General features: G+C 36.0%; 1 protein-coding gene across 1 annotated transcript; it reads left to right on the top strand.

Annotated features, from left to right (window-relative positions):
* Positions 1-339: 339 nt before the first annotated feature.
* LOC306852708 (arf-GAP with dual PH domain-containing protein 1-like) lies at positions 340-21,568 on the top strand (the record flags this gene model as incomplete). Its single annotated transcript, XM_079389766.1, has 11 exons — positions 340-430; positions 7,719-7,849; positions 9,212-9,303; positions 10,308-10,390; positions 14,550-14,662; positions 16,119-16,265; positions 18,405-18,488; positions 19,115-19,177; positions 19,489-19,560; positions 20,769-20,997; positions 21,080-21,568. The coding sequence occupies 11 exons, from the start codon at positions 340-342 to the stop codon at positions 21,106-21,108; spliced, it is 1,134 nt and encodes a 377-aa protein (XP_079245892.1). The 3' UTR covers positions 21,109-21,568.

Genomic DNA, 21,568 nt, shown 5'->3' with positions numbered 1-21,568 from the left:
AATGTAGTGAGTCTGAAAGTCTCCGCTAGGTGTCTCTGTATTTCTAGTATAATGAGGAGGGAGGCGATAAGACGCTGATAAATTCTCTAGAGTGAAAGGAAAGGATCTCTCTCTCTCTTCACCGCCAGAATCTTGAGCGCAAACACAAAGAGGAAGAGAAAGACTATATTTTTTTTACCCATTTCTATCCCATCACTGAGTGGACATACAGCCCCGGGCTTCATAACTAGACGAGCCTATTTGGTGCTTATTTGAACGTTTTCATCGCTGCTCCATTCCTCAACCTGCTCGCCATAGAGAAGCCCAGCGGAGACTATCGATCCGTTCCACCGGCGAGTCATGGCGAAAGATCCCGAGCGGAGCAGCTGCCTTCTGCGCGATCTACGGCAGCGAGCCGGTAACGAGCTGTGCGCGGACTGCGGCGCTGCAGGTAAGAGCATCTCACCTGGACAACAGAGGCTCGAGGCGCCGCACCTGTTCTCGCTCTCGCACCTGCTGTGAAAGGCCCAGAGCATAGAGGGCTACACATGCTATGAAATGTATGTAAATATGACATTTTTAATAATAATATATATTTTATATATATTTATATTTTTTATATAATGTGATTTTTTCCCATTAATAACATTTATTTTAATATTAGGCTTTATTTTCAGTAAATAATATATTTTTTAATTATTTATTATGTTATTTATTTTTATTTATACTTGTGGTACATTATTAAAATAAAATGATTTATATAATGTAGTAAGAAAATGTATAATAAATATATAATATATTTAGTTTTAGTTTATATTAGTATATATATATTTTAAGTTATAATATATAATAAATCGTGTTATACAGGTCATTTAATGTGATTTATGAAATATTTAGTTTTAATTTTATTTGTTATTTATTATTGCATTTTAATTAAGTATATTGTAATGTCATTACTTTAGTAGAATAAAAATGAGAGATATATAGTAAGTTAAGTTATAATATATAATAAATAAAGCATTATATTTAAGATTGTAATTTATATTTGTTATTTATTATATTTTGAATTAAGTACTTTGTGATGCCATTATATTATATTTTAAAAATAAAATAATATAAATGTGACAGTAAGTTGTTATATTAATATATAGCAGAACTTATAAATAATATAATATAATAATAAGTCGCATTATTAATATTTAAACTATGAAATATATTTGATAAAATATTAATTATCTAAATGTATTTATTGATACTATTTTAATTAAGTAATATATTGTCATTATATTACATTATTTTGTTATATTAGTCAAATAAAGTTATATATAAAATATATATAATTATTAATTATATTATTAATTGCTATGCATATTTTGATAGCCATAGCAATAAACGCGTGTAAGCTGCTCAAGTAATTTCATGCCAAATAAATGTTGTTTAATACACACTTTCTTTAGCGGTGACCACATGTTTGTGTCTTCATATCGGGGACTTCTACAGTGTCATTAAAGTGATTCAGCATTGCGTATGAAGCCACAGTCACATGTCATCATTGTGCCTCACAGGGAAACAACATGGAGCTTTGATTTTCACTGAGCTCTTGTTTCATGAGCAGACGTGTGTTCCTCATGATGTGAGGATAATAATATGGTGCTTCTGCACTACATACTAACCCATGAACACACACACAGTTGGTTGGGTGACATACAGCACTGAGTCACGCATGTTGTTTGTAATGTGAGGTGTTAAACATGAGTTTGTGGTAGATCTGAGGGGTGTTGTCAGAGGGATGTGTGTGTGTGTGTGTGTGAGTCACAGAGAGTGAGTGACTCAGCTTTATTCTCAGGTCTTATACCTGCCCAGCTCGTTTTTGAGTGTGTGTTTACTGATTTTAGGCAAGAAAATTCATTCAAATTCATTCAGATGCAGTGTCATACTGTACCTATTTCTCTGCATTGCAGCATTTCAGTACAGTATAACGCACACAAGCGCACGCGCTTACATACACACTGTCCTATTAAGACGCTAATAATATGGTGACTCTCACAAGAGAGTTCTGGGATTTTTGCCCAGCGTTGGACGTCGGCCCATTCTGACCGTATTACGACTGCATGGCGCTTTACAGGCCGGAGAAAAACACAGCGTATAGGCCAGACGGAGCGATGGATGTGGTTTGAATGACACATGCTAGACGCTTCAGATGATTCAGGGTGAACAGGGTTAGAGCAAATGTAGACGACTTCCTCAACACTTCTGATGTATATGTGTCAGTGTTGAATGATGGAGGACAGAGTTAGATCCAAGGGAGGTGCGAACATGAGTGTTATTTTACATAATATTAGCGATTTTGTTAATATTTTGAAAAAATATATAGTTTCGTATTTTTGGTCATTTTTATGTTTTTGTCATATTTATGTTATTTTATATTAAATATGTCTATATTGTTTTATATTCATTTTAGGCTTTATTTATTTATTTATATATATATATATATATATATATATATATATACATACAGTGGGAAAAAAAATTATTTGATCCTCTGCTGATTTTGTACATTTACCCACTGACAAAGAAATTATCAGTCTATAATTGTAATGGTAGGTTTATTTGAACAGTGAGAGACAGAATAACAACAAAAAATCCAGAAAAACACATTTCAAAAAAGTTATAAATTGATTAGCATTTTAATGAGTCAAATAAGTATTTGATCCCCTATCAATCAGCAAGATTTCTGGCTCCCAGGTGTCTTTTATACAAGTAAGGAGCTGAGATTAGGAGCACTCTTTTAAAGGGAAAATGTGTCCAATCAATCAATCAGATTCCAAACTCTCCACCATGGCCAAGACCAAAGAGCTGTCAAATGCCACACTACAGCCTGTCAAATTTGGCTGTACTGATTGCTGAGTGTGATGGATGATTTCTCTCTTGCTCTCACACTTTTTGCCTGTATTCACACACACATATATATGTATATATACCTGTATATATATACACGACGAACATCAAATCTTTAAGAAATCTTTTCATACCCAGAATAACTGAAGCCACTGAGCAACACCAAGAGCACAACGGTCTATATTCAGAAAGCTGGCGTGTTTTATGGTTTCACAGACGCTTCTCACGGCACGTGCAGCAGCTCAGCTCAGTCTCTGGTGAAGCACACTGTTGGTGCCTGTCACTTTGGCACTCGATGAGTAAAGGTCAGAGCGTTCAGTGCACTGTCATCACACACGTCAAATCATGTAAGACCCCGTTTACACTAGTAATTACATCTTTACACTCGTGCTCTGATCACAAAGTGCAAACAGGTCGCCAAATGTTTTACATTCATTATAAAGTTTAAAGGTCGTCAGGCCTCAAACAGTTCTCTGCATAATTCACTTTCAAATATGATTTGATAATATTTGATATTTTTATTTTACTTTATTTCTTACTGAAAATAGCTGAAATAAGTTTGTTTTCCTATGTTAACGTTCAAATTTGATATTTTATTTTAGTTAATATTTATTATATTTCAAGTAATGGCAGATAATCGGCGAATAATAACTTAATTTTCAGTCTAAGCCATCATATGGCTTCTGTAGACTACACTGAAAACAATGGTAACCTAAAAATGCTAACATCTAAATGAGCAAATCAAAAATATTATTTTTATTAATATTACTAAATCAACTTACATATATTAATGTATACTACCAGAACTACTTTAGGTGGGTTAAATCATGCAAAAATAGCTCTTTAAAGTAACGACTGCAGGCTACCACTTTTTGTAGCATATACAGTGCCTTGCGAAAGTATTCATACCTCTTCATTTTTTTCACGTTTTATGTTGCGGCCTTATGTTAAACTGCTTTAAATGACTTTTTTCCACATCAATCTACACTCCATACGCTATAATGGTAAAGCAAAAAAAAAAAAAAAAAAAAAAAAGGTTTTTAACATCTTTGCAAATTTATTAAAAATAAAAAAACTTAAATGATTCCATTGCATAAGTACGAGAGGGTGTTGTTGGCCCCTGGGTGGCCAGTGCCCAGAGATGTATGTACAGACAGGATGAGAGGAGTGCGTTGAACCTTGGGGGATATACTGCAAACCGGGTGGACAGCCCGGCGGAGTGGCCGTGGAAGCGTTGGAGGAGGTGAACGGGTTGGTATTCCACTGAATGGGGCTTACTATGATCTTTTCGGGTAGGATGGGTTCTGGTTCTTCTTCAATTTCCTCTTTAGAGTCATGGAGTCGAGACAGAGCGTCAGCTTTAACATTCTTGGGACCAGGACGATAGGAAATGGTGAAATTGAAGTGCGTGAAAAATAGAGCTCATCGGGCTTGACGAGTGTTAAGTCTCTTGGCTTCCTTCAGATACTGGAGATTTTTATGATCAGTAAGGACTGTAAACGGATGTTGCGCACCCTCCAACCAATGCCTCCACTCTTCAAGGGCCAGCTTGATGGCAAGGAGTTCTCGATTACCTATATCGTAGTTTCTCTCCGCCGGGCTGAGTTTGCGGGAAAAGAAGGCACATGGATGGAGTTGGTGTCCCCTGCTGCTGAGAACGGATGGCACCAACTCCTGAGGTGGATGCGTCAACTTCCACGATGAACGGTTCACTGGGGTCAGGGTGCACGAGTACTGGAGCGTTCGTAAACACCTCCTTGAGACGCTTGAAGGCTTCGGTGGCAGCGGGGTTCCAGACGAGTGTTTTGGGTTTGTTGCGAAGCAAGTTGGTCAAAGGGCTTGTGATGGTGCTGTACTCGTGGATGAAGTGGCGGTAAAAGTTGGCAAACCCCAGGAACCGTTGCAGTTCCTTAATGGTGCCAGGAGTGGGCCATCGTCGAATGGCCTCCACCTTCCCCTCGTCCATCCGGATGTCACCGCTATCGATGTTGTATCCTACAAACTGCACTGAGGACTGATGGAACGTACACTTCTCTGCCTTGAGGAACAGGTGGAAGTCTCTCAGGCGTGTCAGGACCTCCGCAACGTGGCGACCATGTTCGGCCATGCTCCGAGAGTAGATGAGAATATCATCAATGTAGACCAGCACAAACTTGTGGAGAAACTCCCGGATCCGGTGTGCTCATAGTCTGTCTGTTCGGTGTTGGTCCGGTCTTCTGTTACAGAGGTAGGACACAGACTGAGTGACATAATGTGAACGGGTTTTATTGACAGACTTGAGGTGGTGGAATGAATCAGGTAAGTGATGATAGAAGGATTCTTCGGTGTTCAGGAGGGATGGTAACTTGAATATCTTTTTCCAAAAAGGAGACAAGGAACAGGAGTAACTGCACACCTCACCAAGACAGTGGATCAGGACGAGACTCGGGAGCTGACAGACTTGGGATCGCTGGAAGACACACTTGGGATGGAACACAGCAGGTAAGTAAACAAGACAGTAAGTATCAAGCATAGAGATATGATAGCTATAGTAGTCCTCTTTGTAGGAACGAGACCGGACACTGGAGTGTTGTGAGGTGTGAGTATTTGAGGAGTGCGGGATGATTGCCATTGACGTGCAGGTGCAGGTGATTAGAATTCAGGTGAGGGAGTGCGCTGTGATTGCCTGGTTATTGAGCCTGGCCGATCTGTGACAAAAGGTGCTTCAGCTAAATATTTAGGTAAGGCTATGAATACTTATGCAATGTACTTATTTCAGTTTTTTTATTTGTAATTAATTTACAGAGTTGTGACAATTCTGTTTTTGCTTTGTCAATATGGTGTATGAAGTGTAGACTGATGTAGAAAAAAAAACTAATTTAAAGCAGTTAACATAAGGCAGCAACATAAAACGTGAAAAAAATTAAGGGGTATGAATACTTTTGCAAGGCACTGTATAACGTGTATACATTTAGTTGTTTTGTTTGCACTTTTATGATGATTTTGTGTCCATTTAAACTTAAGTCCCATTTAAGAGTAATTGCATGGAAAAGAGCACCAGCACATTCTTCAAAACGTCTCATTTTGTGGTTCACAGAAAAAATGAAAGTCATATGGGTTTGGAATGACATAAGAGTGAATAAAGGATGACAGTGAATACTAATTCGATCCCTATGCCTTTAAGACCAAGTGTAAACAAATCTGTGCTCTTGTGCTCTCGTATGTGTTTAACGAGCTGTGAAACAGAGTCTAGTAACTTTATGAGTTTATGAATAACTAGTCACACTGGCAGCTGGTTTTAAGGTGTGTAGTCTGCTTGCAGAGGGAGCCACACCTTCATCAGCAGATAACTGGTCAAGAATATTAACTTAAAGTGGGTAAAAGGCAAAACAAAGTCCGTTTTTAATCACAAGCCTCTCTATCTTCTGTCTTGCTTTCTGCCGCTCCCTCCAATCGCCCCTCTTTCTCGTTCAAACAATAACCTCAGTGTTTTTTTGCACAGTGAGTGTTATAGACACACACTAGTATGACACAGTTTCTCATGGATTGCGTCACTTGAAGAAGTCAAAAAGCCTGAGTTTCTGTTTATGCCTGCTTTGTCACAGCCGACACTCCCATGTAAGCCTCAGGCTGTTCAACTCAAGGAGTTCACAGCGTTTAGCAACACTCGCACCTGAAGTGTGTCAAACTCACAGTTTCTGTTGTCTGTGCGTACAGAGAGGGCGTGTGTGTGTGATTTGTGGGTGACATTACACACTTTCCTGTCACCCTCGCATTGTGGGTTCACTTGCGTTTAATGTTTCATCTGAGACTAACGGGTTTATTGTTATAAATAACCTCTGTTGTGTGTATGTAATTTTTAAACCACTTAGACCTCAGCATCAACTGTGAAGGAAACAGAAACACATAGATCACCATGTTTTTTAACCAGTTGTTAAAGAGGTTTTGCTGCAGTTAGTGTTCAGTATTTTGGCCTCCATGAGAGGTCTGTATATGGATACATATAAAAATAAATGGTATAGCAATGACTTTATTGTCTGTTTGCCAATATGCATACTATCAGTAATAGTAAGCAAGAATAGAATTAGTGCAACCTAGTGCAAATTTCCAGAGGCGCACGTGTAATGTAGGCCTGCTATTTAAATATATTGCACATGAATTTGAAAGGAATTGTTAAAAAAAAAAATTCTGTCATCATTTGCTCATGTATGACGACTTCTGTAGAACAGAAAAGGGGAAATGTTTACTGTTAAATGTTAAAACTTCAATGAATTATCTATGCACACAATTCCCTGCTCTTGAAATGAACACTAGTTGCAGGAATACACCAACGACTTTTATTGCCTTTCACATAAATTATGATTACAAAGTCAGATTTTCGATTAATAATACAATTAATAATACATATTTTCGCACAGTTCCTTGCACAATACTATGTTATGAGCTCAAAACATAATGCATGATTTGTAAACTAACACATTTTGATGTTTGCATCACCAGCTCCTTATATTTGCTTTTCTGATGTAGTAAACTTGCTCGGTAACGCACCCGGTACAGCATTGCACTTGTGATGTAAAGCACTTGGGTACGAGTCCGTCAAATAAAGATCACGATAAAAGAGCTCAAAGACCTGTAGAAGCAAGATAAAATGACATGGTTGCTTCAGCAAATGTGTTTTTATCTCACGTTTGCTTTTATTAACACTACTGGTTAGGTTTAGGATTGGATTTAGTTATGCTATTTTCAAATGCGACACAGCATTAACCTTTTAGCGCATTGCATTTGCAAACTGTTCATACTTCCTCTAACTATGCAAATTGGGGATGCACCTCAAATAGTTATAAATCTTCTTCCTTCCTCAGAGCCGGATTGGGTGTCTGTGACGCTGGGTGTGTTCGTGTGTCAGGGATGCTCGCTCATCCACAGAAGCATTGAAAACCTCAGCCAGGTGAAGTCTGTGCTGCAGGACACATTTGAAGATAAAGAAATCGAGGTGAGTCACAGACGATCCACAGGCAGGTTTTTTTCCCTTTTTTGGCTGAAGGCTGTTTACTGCTCCAAGGCTGGATGTACTGCAGAAACCAGCTCTTTCTGATCTCCTGAATAAAATCCAAATCTGCAGTAATCTCAAGAGCCACAGAGATTGATTGGCTCTTTGCCTATTTAAAAGATTGAGGATGCAAACCATTAGGGCTCAACATAAGCTTGGGAATCCAAAGAGAGCTGATGTTTGTGATAATCTGAACAGAGCCATCAAACCGTTGAATAATGAAGAGGTGCACAAGTAAATGGAACATTAAATTAAAAAGTGTCTAATGAACCTTTATCACAGACTGTGATTAAGTGTTACGTTTTTTTATATTCTCATTTTTAAAATATTGTTTGTACATTTAGCTTTAGTGTGTATTACATCAAATGACAAAAAAAACTTGTTAACGCTAATGCAAGTGTGTTTCTAACACAGCATCTATGGAAGTGGAAGTAAATTTGACACAGTTTTCTCTTCTGACTGCTGTTATCAGTCTCTTTATATTTTTTCCTCTTTTAGAAAGTTGTGAAAACACTATTGTGGAGTTTTTCTCTTGCAGTTTGAGCAAATAGGAAGAATATACTCCCATATAGAAGTTTATCTAACTTTGATGACTTCCACTGCTGAGATTAAAGGAATAGTTCACCCAATTTGCTGAAAATGTCCTCACCTTCAGGCCATCCAAGATGTAGATGAGTTAGTTTCTTCATCAGATTTGGAGAAATGTAGCTCTTGCTCAGCAATGGATGCGCTGCAGTGAATGGGTGCCGTCAGAATGAGAGTCCAAACAGCTGATAAAAACATCACAATAATCAACACCACTCCAGTCCATCAGTTAACGTCTTGTGGAGACAAAAGCTGCATGTTTGTAAGAAATAAATCCATCCTTAAGACGTTTTAACTAAAATACAAGTCCATAATCCATAATAACACTTCCTGAAAAAGTGGTCTGAATAAGGAGAGAAATCTGCACAAAACGGCTCTAAACAAATATGTTGGTGGACTACTTGTGGATTATTGTGATGTTTTTATCAGCTGTTTGGACTCTCATTCTGACGGCACCCATTCACTGCAGAGCATCCATTGCTGAGCAAGTGATGCAATGCTACATTTCTCCAAACCTGATGAAGAAACCAACTCATCTACATCTTGGATAGCCTGAGCATGAGAACATTTTCAGCAAATTTGAATTTTTGGCTGAACTATTCTTTTAATAAATGCTGTACATGTTTCGCCCACAGTTCTAATGTTAACAAATATTGTAAAGTGTTAGCTGTTTGTTTAATATTGTGCCTATAAATCATGCAGTGCATTCTATTCCTGTAGTTTATCACATCTATGGGGAATGAAGCAGCAAAGGCCAAGTACGAACAGCAAGTTCCTCCGTTTTATTACCGTCCTTCCCACACAGACTGCAGGTAGGACTCAAACACCTTAATTCTGTACAGCATCGTTTCCAAGAACACACTGATTGCTCTTGCTGTGCCAGGCTTGTTCCCTGTTGAGTGCACTTACAGTCTTTTAAGGCTCTGGTGGTGTTTGCTTTCTTGTGGTCATTCTGACATCAGCAGCAGCAGCAGCATTGTGGGGGTTTTTGAACCGTCACACACAGACCGTCAGAGGGACTGTTTTCTCACATGGCTCGAGAATGTGGTCCAGTGATGTAGATGTTTACTTCCTTCCTGTTTGTAGGTTGCGTTTCATGATGAGTGGCACTTTGGCCAAAATATTCTGTTCACATGTAATGCAGACATCTTTTTTATGATTTACAAGAAAATATTTTTTCAGTCTTTCACATTCATTACAGTTTATTGCTTGGCGTTTCTTTATAATTAATGGGAAAATCAAATAGAAATTTCGATTTCGAGTGTACGAAACCCGTTTCTGCCTCAGAGTAAAAAAGGTCATTGTAAGATCAAAAAAAAAAAAAAAAATCACATTATGAAATAAATATAGTCAATATAGTCACAACTGGGTGAAATAAATGGGAAATTATGACATTGCAGTTGTGAAACACATAAGACACGACTGAAAGAAGCAAAGTCACAATTATCTTCTTATTTGTTTTACTCTCTCTAAGGCTGGTCAAAATGATCGTGTGATCTTTCGCAATTTTGGAAATATGTCATTTTACAGAAGTAAAATAGGTGGTGAGTGTTGATTTAAGGCTCGCTGTGATTTAAACAAAATAAGAAAAAGCATAAAGGCATTAATGCTTTTGTTTACACCAACAAAATAATTTTCCCTTTCATTTTCTGGTGCATGCCGTTTTTAAAGGGAATAATTCAGCCAAAAATAAAAATGTGCTGAAAATGCGCTCACCCTCATCCTCAAACAAACTCATCTACATCTTGGATGGCCTGAGGGTCCATTAATGTAATACTGACATACTGACGTGAATTGTTGTATTTTTCTTGGGCAGGATTTTGAGGGAGCAGTGGATCAGAGCCAAGTATGAGAGACAGGAGTTTATACACATCGAGAAACAAGAGCCTTATTCAGCAGGTGAGTGCAGCACATGCAAACACACTGAGGTTTCTTTGTTGTGAATTGCGATTTCTCATGCAATTAGCTTTTGTTTTTGTGGGTTCGTGGCACTATGAGGTCAGTCTCATCCTCTCATTTCAGCTACATCTCTTGAGTTTTGTCTCAGAGGTCCATGCTGCGTCTAACTGGGAGAGTCAGTTTCATTACCACTCAGAATATCCAGTTTCATGGCTTACAGTCTTATTTATTGGGAAGCGAGGTCTCATTGGCTGACAATGATCTCATCTTTGATACACACTAGCACACATGCACGCACAAACATACATGCATCTGTGTTCTGTGTTGCATTGCAGGAATTTCATTGTACTGCATGAGATTTGCTGATGTGTTTATACATTCACACAGAAGGCATTTGTGTGTGTAATGGTGTTTTTGCAGTGGGTGTACAGTAAATAGCATTAGTCACACAGTGTGGCCATTTGCAATCTAATAGCATGCTGGATCCCGACAGAACTGTGCGATCTGAATGCTGGAGTATATTGTCTGGAGGCTACGGCGTGGGCATTGGTATTTTTGCAAGACTGAATTCAGTACCGGCTTGAGACACTCTGTTTCCACCTTCCCACTCCATCTCTTCTTCTACCATCTTAAGTATTAAAAATAGCATTGATGTAGTTTGTTTACTAATCAAAAGGCCAATGAGATTTTTTCATGTTTTTGAAAGAAGACTCATCTGCTCACCGAGACCGCATTTATTTGATCAAAATACAGTAAAAATTTTGAAATATTATTGCAATTTAAAATAGCTATTTTCTATGTGAATATATAGTCAAATGTAATTTATTTCTGAGATCAAAGCTGTATTTTCAGCATCATTACTCCAGTCTTCAGTGTCACATGATCTTCAGAAATCATAATAAATCATAAAAAAGGGTGGTGATGGCGCAGTGGATAAGACACATGCCTTTGGTGTGAGAGACCCGGGTTCGAATCCACTGTGAGACACCAATGTGTCCCTGAGCAAGACACTTAACCCCTAGTTGCTCCAGAGGCGTGCGACCTCTGACATATATAGCAATTGTAAGTCGCTTTGGATAAAAGCGTCAGCTAAATGAATAAATGTAAATGTAGACATAATAATATGCTGATTTACTGCTCAACAAACATTTCTGATTATTATCAATGTTGAAAACAGTTGTGCTGCCAAATATTTGTGTGGAAACAGTGTTACATTTATTTATCAGGAATCTTTGATGAATAGAAACAGAATTTATTTGAAATATAATTTTTTTGTAAAATTATGAATGCCTTTACTGTCACTTTTGGTCAATTTAATGCATCTTGATTAATAAAGGTAATAATTTCTTTACAAAAAAAAAAAACTGACCCCCAAACTATATACAAACATAATTGTATATACATTTTTGTTACTATATATATATAATCAAATTTAATATAATTAAACTAGCTGTATTTTATTTTATATTGTTAATAACTAAAATAGTATTGTTTTGTACATGTTATTATATTATATTCGATTACACTTTATTTTAAGGTGTCCTTGTTACAGTGTAATTATACATTTAAGTATTGAGTAATATTAATAAACTACATGTACTTACTATATGGTTAGGGTTTCTTGCATGTAATTATGCATAATTTATTGCTTTTATAATAGTAAGTACATGTAACATTTGTAACAAGGACACCTCATTATAAAGTGCTACCTTATAGTCATTGTGGGATTTTTTTAAATTTAAAGTATTTATCAAATTATAATCTTATGTCTTGCATACCAATGTTTTTGCATGTTCTGGACTGTTATCATGGAGAACAGTAGAATCCAGACGTCTCCAACAGAAGAAGTGCTTTATAAAGAATCAAAGGCCTCTCTCATAATCTCCATATCTCTCATCTCTTGTCTCTCACACACTCGCTCTTCTCTTCTCGCTCGCTGTCCTTTCCCCTCGTCTCCTGCAGTATCCTGTTTGAATCCATGATGAGACGTTTCGTTACAATTGATGCACAGCTCAAGACTGATAGATAGACAGATAGACGGATGAATAAGTCCCTCGTGGAGCTGTGTGTGTGTGAGCTCAGTGAATGTCGACACACTCGCGCACAATCACCTGTGTTTGTCTGGGAGTCTGTGCTGTGTGTGCTCCTCCGCTGATCAATAGTGGTATTGATGGGTCATGTGGAGAGGCGCGGTTATCGATTGATGAGGTCATGCAGAGTGAATGATTCATGAGCACTAGTGCACCAGAAAACAGAGAGACAGATAGAGACCAGCTCCTTATTAGTGCACACTAAGGTAAACATTGCTATTGCTATTGCTTAGGGACTTTAAAACCCAACCGTATACATTAAAGGATTAGTTCACTTCCAGAATAAAAATTCCGGATAATTTACTCACCCCCATGCAATCCAAGATATTCATGTATTTCTTTCTTCAGTCGCAAAAAAATTACATTGTTTGAGGATTTTTCTCAAAGTGGGTTCAAAGGGCCCTATACACGATCCCAGCTGAGGAATAAGGGTCTTTTCTAGCAAAACAATCACTCAATTTCTAAAATAAATAGACATTTATATAATTGTTTTTACCTCAAATGCTTGTCTTGCACTAGCTCTGCGATGCGCGTCCATGTCACGACACACTCTGGAGAAGGGAACGAGGAGGAACTTTTTCCAAACTTAGGCTTTTATTAACAAAACTCAAGAATCGCTGGAGATACAAATGCACATGAAATGATGATAAGACCCAGACACAGAGGCAAGGAAACACAGGGCTTATGAAGGGGAGACTTAACTACATAATTAATAACACAGGGCTGGGGACTAATAAACTAATCAACGAAAACTGGGACAGGAACAGGAACATAACCAAATAAGGGCATAAGGAAATACAGGGTGCACGTGGAAACACAAGACACAGGCAAACTAAGTCTGACAGTCTATGCCTTCGCATTACATAGTCATGTTGGAACGGTCACACATGGCATAGATGGAAGTACCGACCCAGTGTTTACAAAGTGAATGTGCAAAGAAAGTAAAATGCTCTTTACGGACGATTTTAAAGTTGGAGGAGAAAATCAAATGGAGTCTAATGCAAAGTCGTGGACAAGCATCACAGAGCTAGTGCAAGATGAGCATTTGTGGTTAAAAAGTACATCATTTTTATTTTTTTTAGAAAATAACAGATCGTTTCGCTAGATAAGACCCTTAAGATAAGAGATCTTTGAAGCTGCATTGAAACTGCAGTTTGGACCTTCAACCCATTGGCCACCATTGAAGTCCACTATATGGAGAAAAATCCAGGAATGTTTTCTTCAGAAACCTTAATTTCTTTATGCCTGAAGAAAGAAAGACATGAACATCTTGGATGACATGGGATTGAGTCAATTTGGTCACACCTTATATTAGGTGGCCTTAACTACTATGTACTTACATCAAAAAATAGGTACAATGTACTTATAGTGGTCATGTTGTATTGTAAAACAGTTTTGCTGCTACTGAGGTGGGATACGGGTAAGGTTAGGGACAGGTTTGGTGGTATGGGTGGGTTTAAGGGTGGGTTAAGGTGTAAGGGATGGGTCAACAGTGTAATTATAAATATAATTACAGAAATTAATTACAGATGTAACTACATATAGGCATTTTTTAAAATATAAGTACAATATAAAAACATGTATGTACACAATAAGTGCATTGTATCAAATGATTCATTTAAATGTAAGTACATAGTAGTTAAGGCCTCCTAATATAAAGTGGGACCGTAAATTTTATTCTGGAAGTGAACTAATCCTTTAAACCTCGGTCTCTTTCTAGAAAGCATTTGATTGGACAGAAATCTCTAGTGCTGGATGAGTCATCAGTCATTATTATTGTTTTCAGAGGCTATTAAAAGTTCACTTTATCAATGTTTTAGGAGAACATTACTATATGTTAAAGCTAACAGACGTGGACTTACAAGCTGCAGAACTCTTTAGATGTCTTTTAGTGTTTTTTTTTAATCTTTTTCCGATTTGACGTTGCTCATGTATAGTAAGCTACTTCCTTTTTTACTAAAATATTTTAAGAATGTAGCTATTCATAGATGCTGCGAAAGTTTGTAGGTGGAAAACACTCCTCCTCATGCTTTCTTTTTCACTCTTCTCTCGCTCTCGCTCTTTTGTAGGGTACAGAGAGGGCTTACTGTGGAAACGTGGTCGAGACAACGGGCAGTTCCTCAGTCGCAAGTTCATTCTGTCTGAACGAGAAGGAGCGCTGAAGTACTTCAACAAGAATGAAGTTAGTCTCTCTCACACACACGCTTACTCGTCTGAATGAGGAATTTATGCTGGATTTATAGAGAATATATAGTATATTTGGTTACACTTTAGATTAGGGAACACATGTTCACCATTAACTAAGAATTTCCCCTCAATAAACGTCTAATTTGCTGCTTATTAATAGTTAGTAATGTAGTTGTTAAGTTTAGGTATGGGGTTGGATTAACGGATGTAAGATGTGGTTATGCAGACTAAAACATTAACATGTGCATTATAATAAGCAGCCCATGTGCTAGTAATATGCATGCTAATAAGCAACCAGTTATAGTGTTCCCTAATCTAAAGTGTTACCAAATATTTTGTATATAACTAGGTAGTTAACTGAAATTAGGACCATATAAGTAATTATTAGTACAAATAAATAAAATATAAAAATAATATATATATAATATAATATATAAATGAAATTAAATATATATATATATTATATATAGGTAACTAAAATAAATAAATAAATGCATATATATATATTATTTTAGGTAATACTTTATTATATTTAGTATTTTAGTTTAGCTAGTTGCTCGGGCAATATTTATAATTTTCATTTCAAGTACAAAAATAACTACAACTAAAACTATATGTATATATACACACACACACACACACACACACACACACACACACACACACAGAATTACTAAAATTTAAACTAAAATAACGAAAATTAAAATTAAAACTGATAACAATATAACAAATTTAAACAAATTATATCTATTAATAAAAACTAAACTATTAAAATATATTTAAACTATTAATACAAATATATATAATTGTATTTCTTAATTAATTTTAATTATTAACATGTGTATATAAAAGTATGGAATGAGCCAGCTTAGATTTAATAATTTAAATGTTCTATATTACATTTATACACATTTAGTATATATTTGCAATATACATTTAATTTGAGATTTTAATTTACACATTTGTCATTGAGAATGTCCCCTGATGAATATAAATATATTAATTTATAAACATAATACACTAGTTTTTAATTTATATTAAAGTTTTTTATGAAATTATCATTCATTTATAAAGATATGTATTAAATGTGTGTGTATAAAATATATTTTATTAAAATATATATTTATTGTAATTTTTCGTTTAATTAATTTATCATTGATAATGTCCCCTGATGATACCAAAGGAAGGCTTTGTCATAATTAACACACACACACACACACACGCACGCACGCACACACACACACACACACACATGCACACACACACACACACACACACACACACACACACACACACACACACTACTGTAAGTTGTGCTTACTCAAAACAATCCCGGTCCACCGGCACTATACATCTGTAATGTGACTCTAGGGATTTCTGGTTGTTTCTCAGAATGTGTTGTTGTCCGGAAAGCGTGCATTTATAGCTGAGATATTACTTTTATCTTCCAGGCAAAAGAACCAAAGGCCATAATGAGGATTGAAACTCTAAATGCTACTTTCCAGCCGGCTAAAATAGGAAACCCCTACGCCCTGCAGATCACCTATCTGAGGGACAACAGCACCAGGAATATCTTTGTGTACCATGAGGACAGTAAGGTATCAGGCCCATCAAATTCCTTCGCTTGTGCTCTTGAATGTTTCTGATTGTACATCTGCCAGATGCTTTTCTCCAAACTAACACAGTTTATCAATAGATACAGTACAGTCACTGTCTCTCTCAAGGTCGTATTGTGAAATGTTTCAGTGTATAACCATCACTGCTTCAGCCTTTATTCAGACTCTTATTATTCAGAGGAATCAGTTTGATATGATTGCATTTCATTTCTTCCCCTGAGGTCCACTTATAATGTGTCTTGCTCCCAAACGGGTCATATTTGAGTTTTTCATGACCATTTTGCACGCTCTGACTAACCGGTATAATTAAATTGCCTGTTTTTAATGTTTGACCTTCTATAGAAAGGTAAATGTGAAATGAGCAAGAGACTGATGGGTTGAAAACGAGCATTTAAATGCCCTATTCCTCAAAAACAGCCTGTTTGCAAAGTCTACAAGTACAGTGTGTCATATATTTGACAAAGTTTACACATATCTTACTTTTTTGTATAGCAAATAACAATATGTTCTTCACAGGGTTAAAATAGTTTACTCAAATTAAAAAACTTAAAGAATTGATTATTTGCTGGTCCCGGACAGTACTCAGCTTATATAATGCAGTTAATATGAAGCATGCAAAACATGCTCAAAGCCACACATTTGTATTGATGCTGAATTAGAGATACAAGAGTTTATTTACATGTTGCATTTCCCCCAAACCACTACTTTCAGTTTGACTTTAAATACATTTGTTTAGATTTAAATATTTTTTTAAACATTTAAAATTTGTATAGACAGTTTCAACGGCAACAACATAAACAAACGTTCCTGCGTATGCACGCTTTTGTGGCTCTAACTTAACTTCCGGTAGACATCCAAATAGAATCAGTAACAACAGCTAGAGTAGATTATTTTTTTAATAACAAGCAAAATATGTTTGTTGAGTAAATCAGACAGACTGAGATGCAGCGATAACTACTTGGACAGACTTATTAAAAATGCAAATTCATTCTCTGGCAGCAGGAAGCGCTTTAAAGCAGGAGAAATAGAGGGTTCCCCGGTAACGGCTGTTGGGCTGTACATTACACAAAGCAGCGCTGAGGCTACTTTATCAGGCATATAATAACATGCAAGATGAAATGAAAATGACATCAATTTTCTAAAGACAGTCTTCCTTCAGAAATACAGTGATATAAAAACACCCGTGCATTACGTGCTCATGTTTATTCAACGAAGCCTTTTGGAAAATCGGTCAGTTTTGATATCGTGGCGGGTTACCACAAATAATTAAACGTATGGGAAACACATCCCACAGCACAACAACCTGAGCCCAACTTCATTACTCATCACTTTAACTTTAACTGTGTTTGTAGCCGGCGCCACTAACCAGACAGATAAACAAACCGAAAGTTAACTTCGGGCCAGGCACGTGCGCCTGATGAAACCATCTATATATAGTGAAAATATTATATTTTTTTAATAGCTACACCCCCCCCCAATAAGACCCGTTTTAATATTCACTCAATCAGATGAGCTGCTGATCATCCACGTGTAAACCTCTTAGCTTTGGCTTTTCATTTGTATGCCGGATGAAGAGCAGCATGCTTCGGGTCAAGCATTGGTTAATACATTTACATTTATGCATTTAGCAGACGCTTTTATCCAAAGCGACTTACATTGCATTCAAGTTACAGTTTTTAGATTTTATCAGCTCTTGCTTTCCCTGGGAATTGAACCCATGACCTTGGCGTTGCTAGCGCCATGCTTTACTATTTGAGCTACAGGAAAGCCTAATGCATCGCTTCTACCACAAACATCAGTGGTTTGAGCTGTAAAACGCTCTTCCTCTTTCACCGCACACACTACCAGTGTGCTTTATCACAAACATGATCTAACTAATTGTATCTTGAGATAAAGAGGAACAGCATGAACTTGATCTACTGGAGGATCAACACAGCTTTGGCTCTCAGAAGAGATGAAGAGATATTTTCTGGCTGCGGTTGAGGTGGAGCTGTAATGTCACGTGTGGAGGTCATACAGAAGTTATTGCACCATAAAGCATCCTCTGCTGGCTGCAGATAAACACTGCAAAATCTGCCTGTAGTCCTCATTGTGTGTGTGTGTGTGTGTGTGTGTGTGCAGGAAATGGTGGACTGGTTCACTGCGATCCGGGCAGCACGGTTTCATTACCAGAAGGTGGCATTTCCTGGAGCTAATGATGAGGACGTATGTGAATCAAATCTCTTCCAGCAACTGACACATAAAAATGAGTTATGAGCGTGAAGCTCACTGTATGATTGTGAACGCACGCACTAAATCACATTTCTCATTCTTACACTGCAAACAATCATCGTCTTGTTCAGCATTTTAATCTTGTAAAAACAAATTCAATTTACTTGAGAAGCTGAATTATATAAGATATTAGGAGAAGACGTCTGAAAGCTGTTTTTAAGCATACATTTTAAATTTAGTTACAATTATTTATGAAAAGATATCATGCATTATAATAATGTACATCATGAATGATCTTTATAATGTATTGTAGATAAAGGTTTTAAGTATTTAATTGAAACTATTTAATTCTTTCATAATGAGTCGTATAGCATATGTGTGTGTGTGTGTGTGTATATATATATATAGATAGATAGATAGATAGATAGATAGATAGATAGATAGATAGATAGATAGATAGATAGATAGATAGATAGATAGATAGATAGACATTGTTACTGTAAACCAGGTCAATAATACTGATTTAAATATCTGTGCATGTTTAAAGAGCATCCTCACAGACATTTACATGTTAATATATTATTGATATGTTTTCTCTGTCTGTGTTGATTATGATGTAGCTGGTACCCAGACTCACAAGGAACTTCATGAAGGAAGGTTACATGGAGAAAACGGGCCCAAGGGTGAGAGTTTGTACTTATCATCTTGAATAAATATTCAGAAAAGAAATGCAGTCCAAATCATGCTTCATTCTGCTAGTTTCGTTTCACTCTTTTCTCTGGCGCAGTACATAATTTTAAGTGAAATCAATATTTCATATCCTTTCATGTATTTATTTGATAAGTGGCTGTGTAATAAGGCAGATAATGTCTAGTCAGCTGGTCATTATCACAAAATAAAGTCCTCAGGGACGATACTGACCTGCTGACTGGACATTATCCCTTACTAATGCCATTCTAAACTTTGATTCATATTGGAGTCGTCTCTTTTTTAGCACACAGAGGGCTTTAAGAAAAGATGGTTTACCATGGATGATAGGAGACTAATGTACTTTAAAGATCCCTTGGTGAGTAAAAGTGGTGCTATTTAGTCTTTTTTCTGGTTATATTCCATTTCCAAATTGCTATTTTATTATATTATGCTATATAATTTATTATTTACTTTTATTATATTAGTACACATTAAGCATACTATTACATCGGTTTTATATTATATTATTTTAGTATGTGTTGAATGTTAACTATTAAAATCTAATTTGAATAATATTTTATTATTATTAATAATATATTATTATTTTATTTTGAATATAATTTAATTTATTTTTAAAATAAAATATGATATTCTATAATTTATTTAAAAATATATATTTTAATAATTTTTTATTATATTATATTATACTAAAAATAATATAATGTAATATAATGCAATATCACTTACAGTTTTATTATATTATATTATATTATATTAGTGTGTAGTACTGCATTTAACATACTTGTAAAATATATTAAAATATTATATAATACAAGAAAAAATATTTATATATTTAAATGTTATATATATATATATATATATATAAATGTTTTATATTATTATATCTTATATTCTATTATATATTAGAATATGTTATGTGTAGTTCTAAAATATATTTTTATCATTTGAAATATAATTTTTATAACATGTAATATCCTATCATTAATTTTTATTTTGTATTATGATATTATATTACATTGATAATGTAATATAATTAGCAAATAAACTATTTAATTTAATTATCCAATGTTTCGGAAAGAAGCCTTTGTCAAGGTATGATTTATATATGTATATAATATACATACAATATATATACAGTATATATATATACATACAATATCATTTTTTATTTGATTGTATTATATAATAATATGTTAGTATGTTAAATGTAGTACTATATTTAACATATGAAGAGTTCATTTGCAAAAACAGAAAACAGTTGGGTTATTTTAATTTAGTAAAAATAATTAACTAACACAATAAAAACATGATAACATAATGGCCCGGTTTCATAGACAGGACTTAGCCTAAACCAGGATTAGGCCATAGTTCAATTAGGACATTTAAGTAATTTTGATAAACATGCTAAGAAAAAAACATTAGTGGGGTGCATCTCAAGACATATTTGCATATTTATTATAATAGAATATAATACAATTAAAAATGTAATTTTTCAAATGAAAAATGGAATATATAATATATATATTTCTGAATTATTATATAATATTATATTGATTCTTTTAGGATGCATATGCACGTGGCGAGGTGTTCATCGGCAGTAAAGAGAACAGCTATACCGTGGTACCCGGACTGCCGCCCTCGATCCAGGGATACCACTGGAAGTACGGGATCACCATTGAAACCCCGGACAGGAAGTTCCTGTTTGCTTGTGAAACTGAAGCGGAGCAGAAGGACTGGATCGCTGCCTTTCAGAGAGTCGTCAACCGACCCATGATGCCGCAGGAGTACGCAGGTACACAAACACGCTCGCTCAACAGAAGGAAACTCTCCAAATCAGAATCTGAGAAACTGACTGTATCTCTTTCTCTTTGCAGTTGAGGCTCATTTCAAGCACAAGCCTTGATGCTGGCTGTAAACCTGCCTGTGTGTGTGTGTGTGTGTGTGTGTGTGTGCTGCAGACGGGACAGATTGGACAATGAACAGCTATATTCTGTCCAATGAAGCTCTCCGGACCGAGCGAGTACAAGAAACGTCCCCTTCCTACCTTGAGTTAGTGCTAACGGCCCGGACGCTGGACTGTGTCGCAGACGTCAACATAGTGCCGACACTGAGGCTTACTTATCATGAATGTGTAACCAAAGGGTGCCGGCAGCCGAGCTACTGTACAAATATGGCATGTGAATGTTGTTCATCGCTCTTAAACCTAACATTTAATCTGTAAATCACAAGGTGAGCAAGTACTAAACACCACAGTGTGTTTTGACTGATGTTATTTATTGGATTTTCCAAGCGAATGCTGCTGTGACGTTTAGTGGATCCTCAAGTCGCTACGCTACACCACTCCGAGTGTCCTTTCTGATCGT

The sequence above is a fragment of the Barbus barbus genome (genome assembly GCF_936440315.1).
Source record: "Barbus barbus genome assembly, chromosome: 32".
NCBI classification, from domain to species: domain Eukaryota; kingdom Metazoa; phylum Chordata; class Actinopteri; order Cypriniformes; family Cyprinidae; genus Barbus; species Barbus barbus.
The sequence above is the reverse complement of the archived record's forward strand: the minus strand, read 5'-3'. Positions and strand labels throughout refer to the sequence as shown.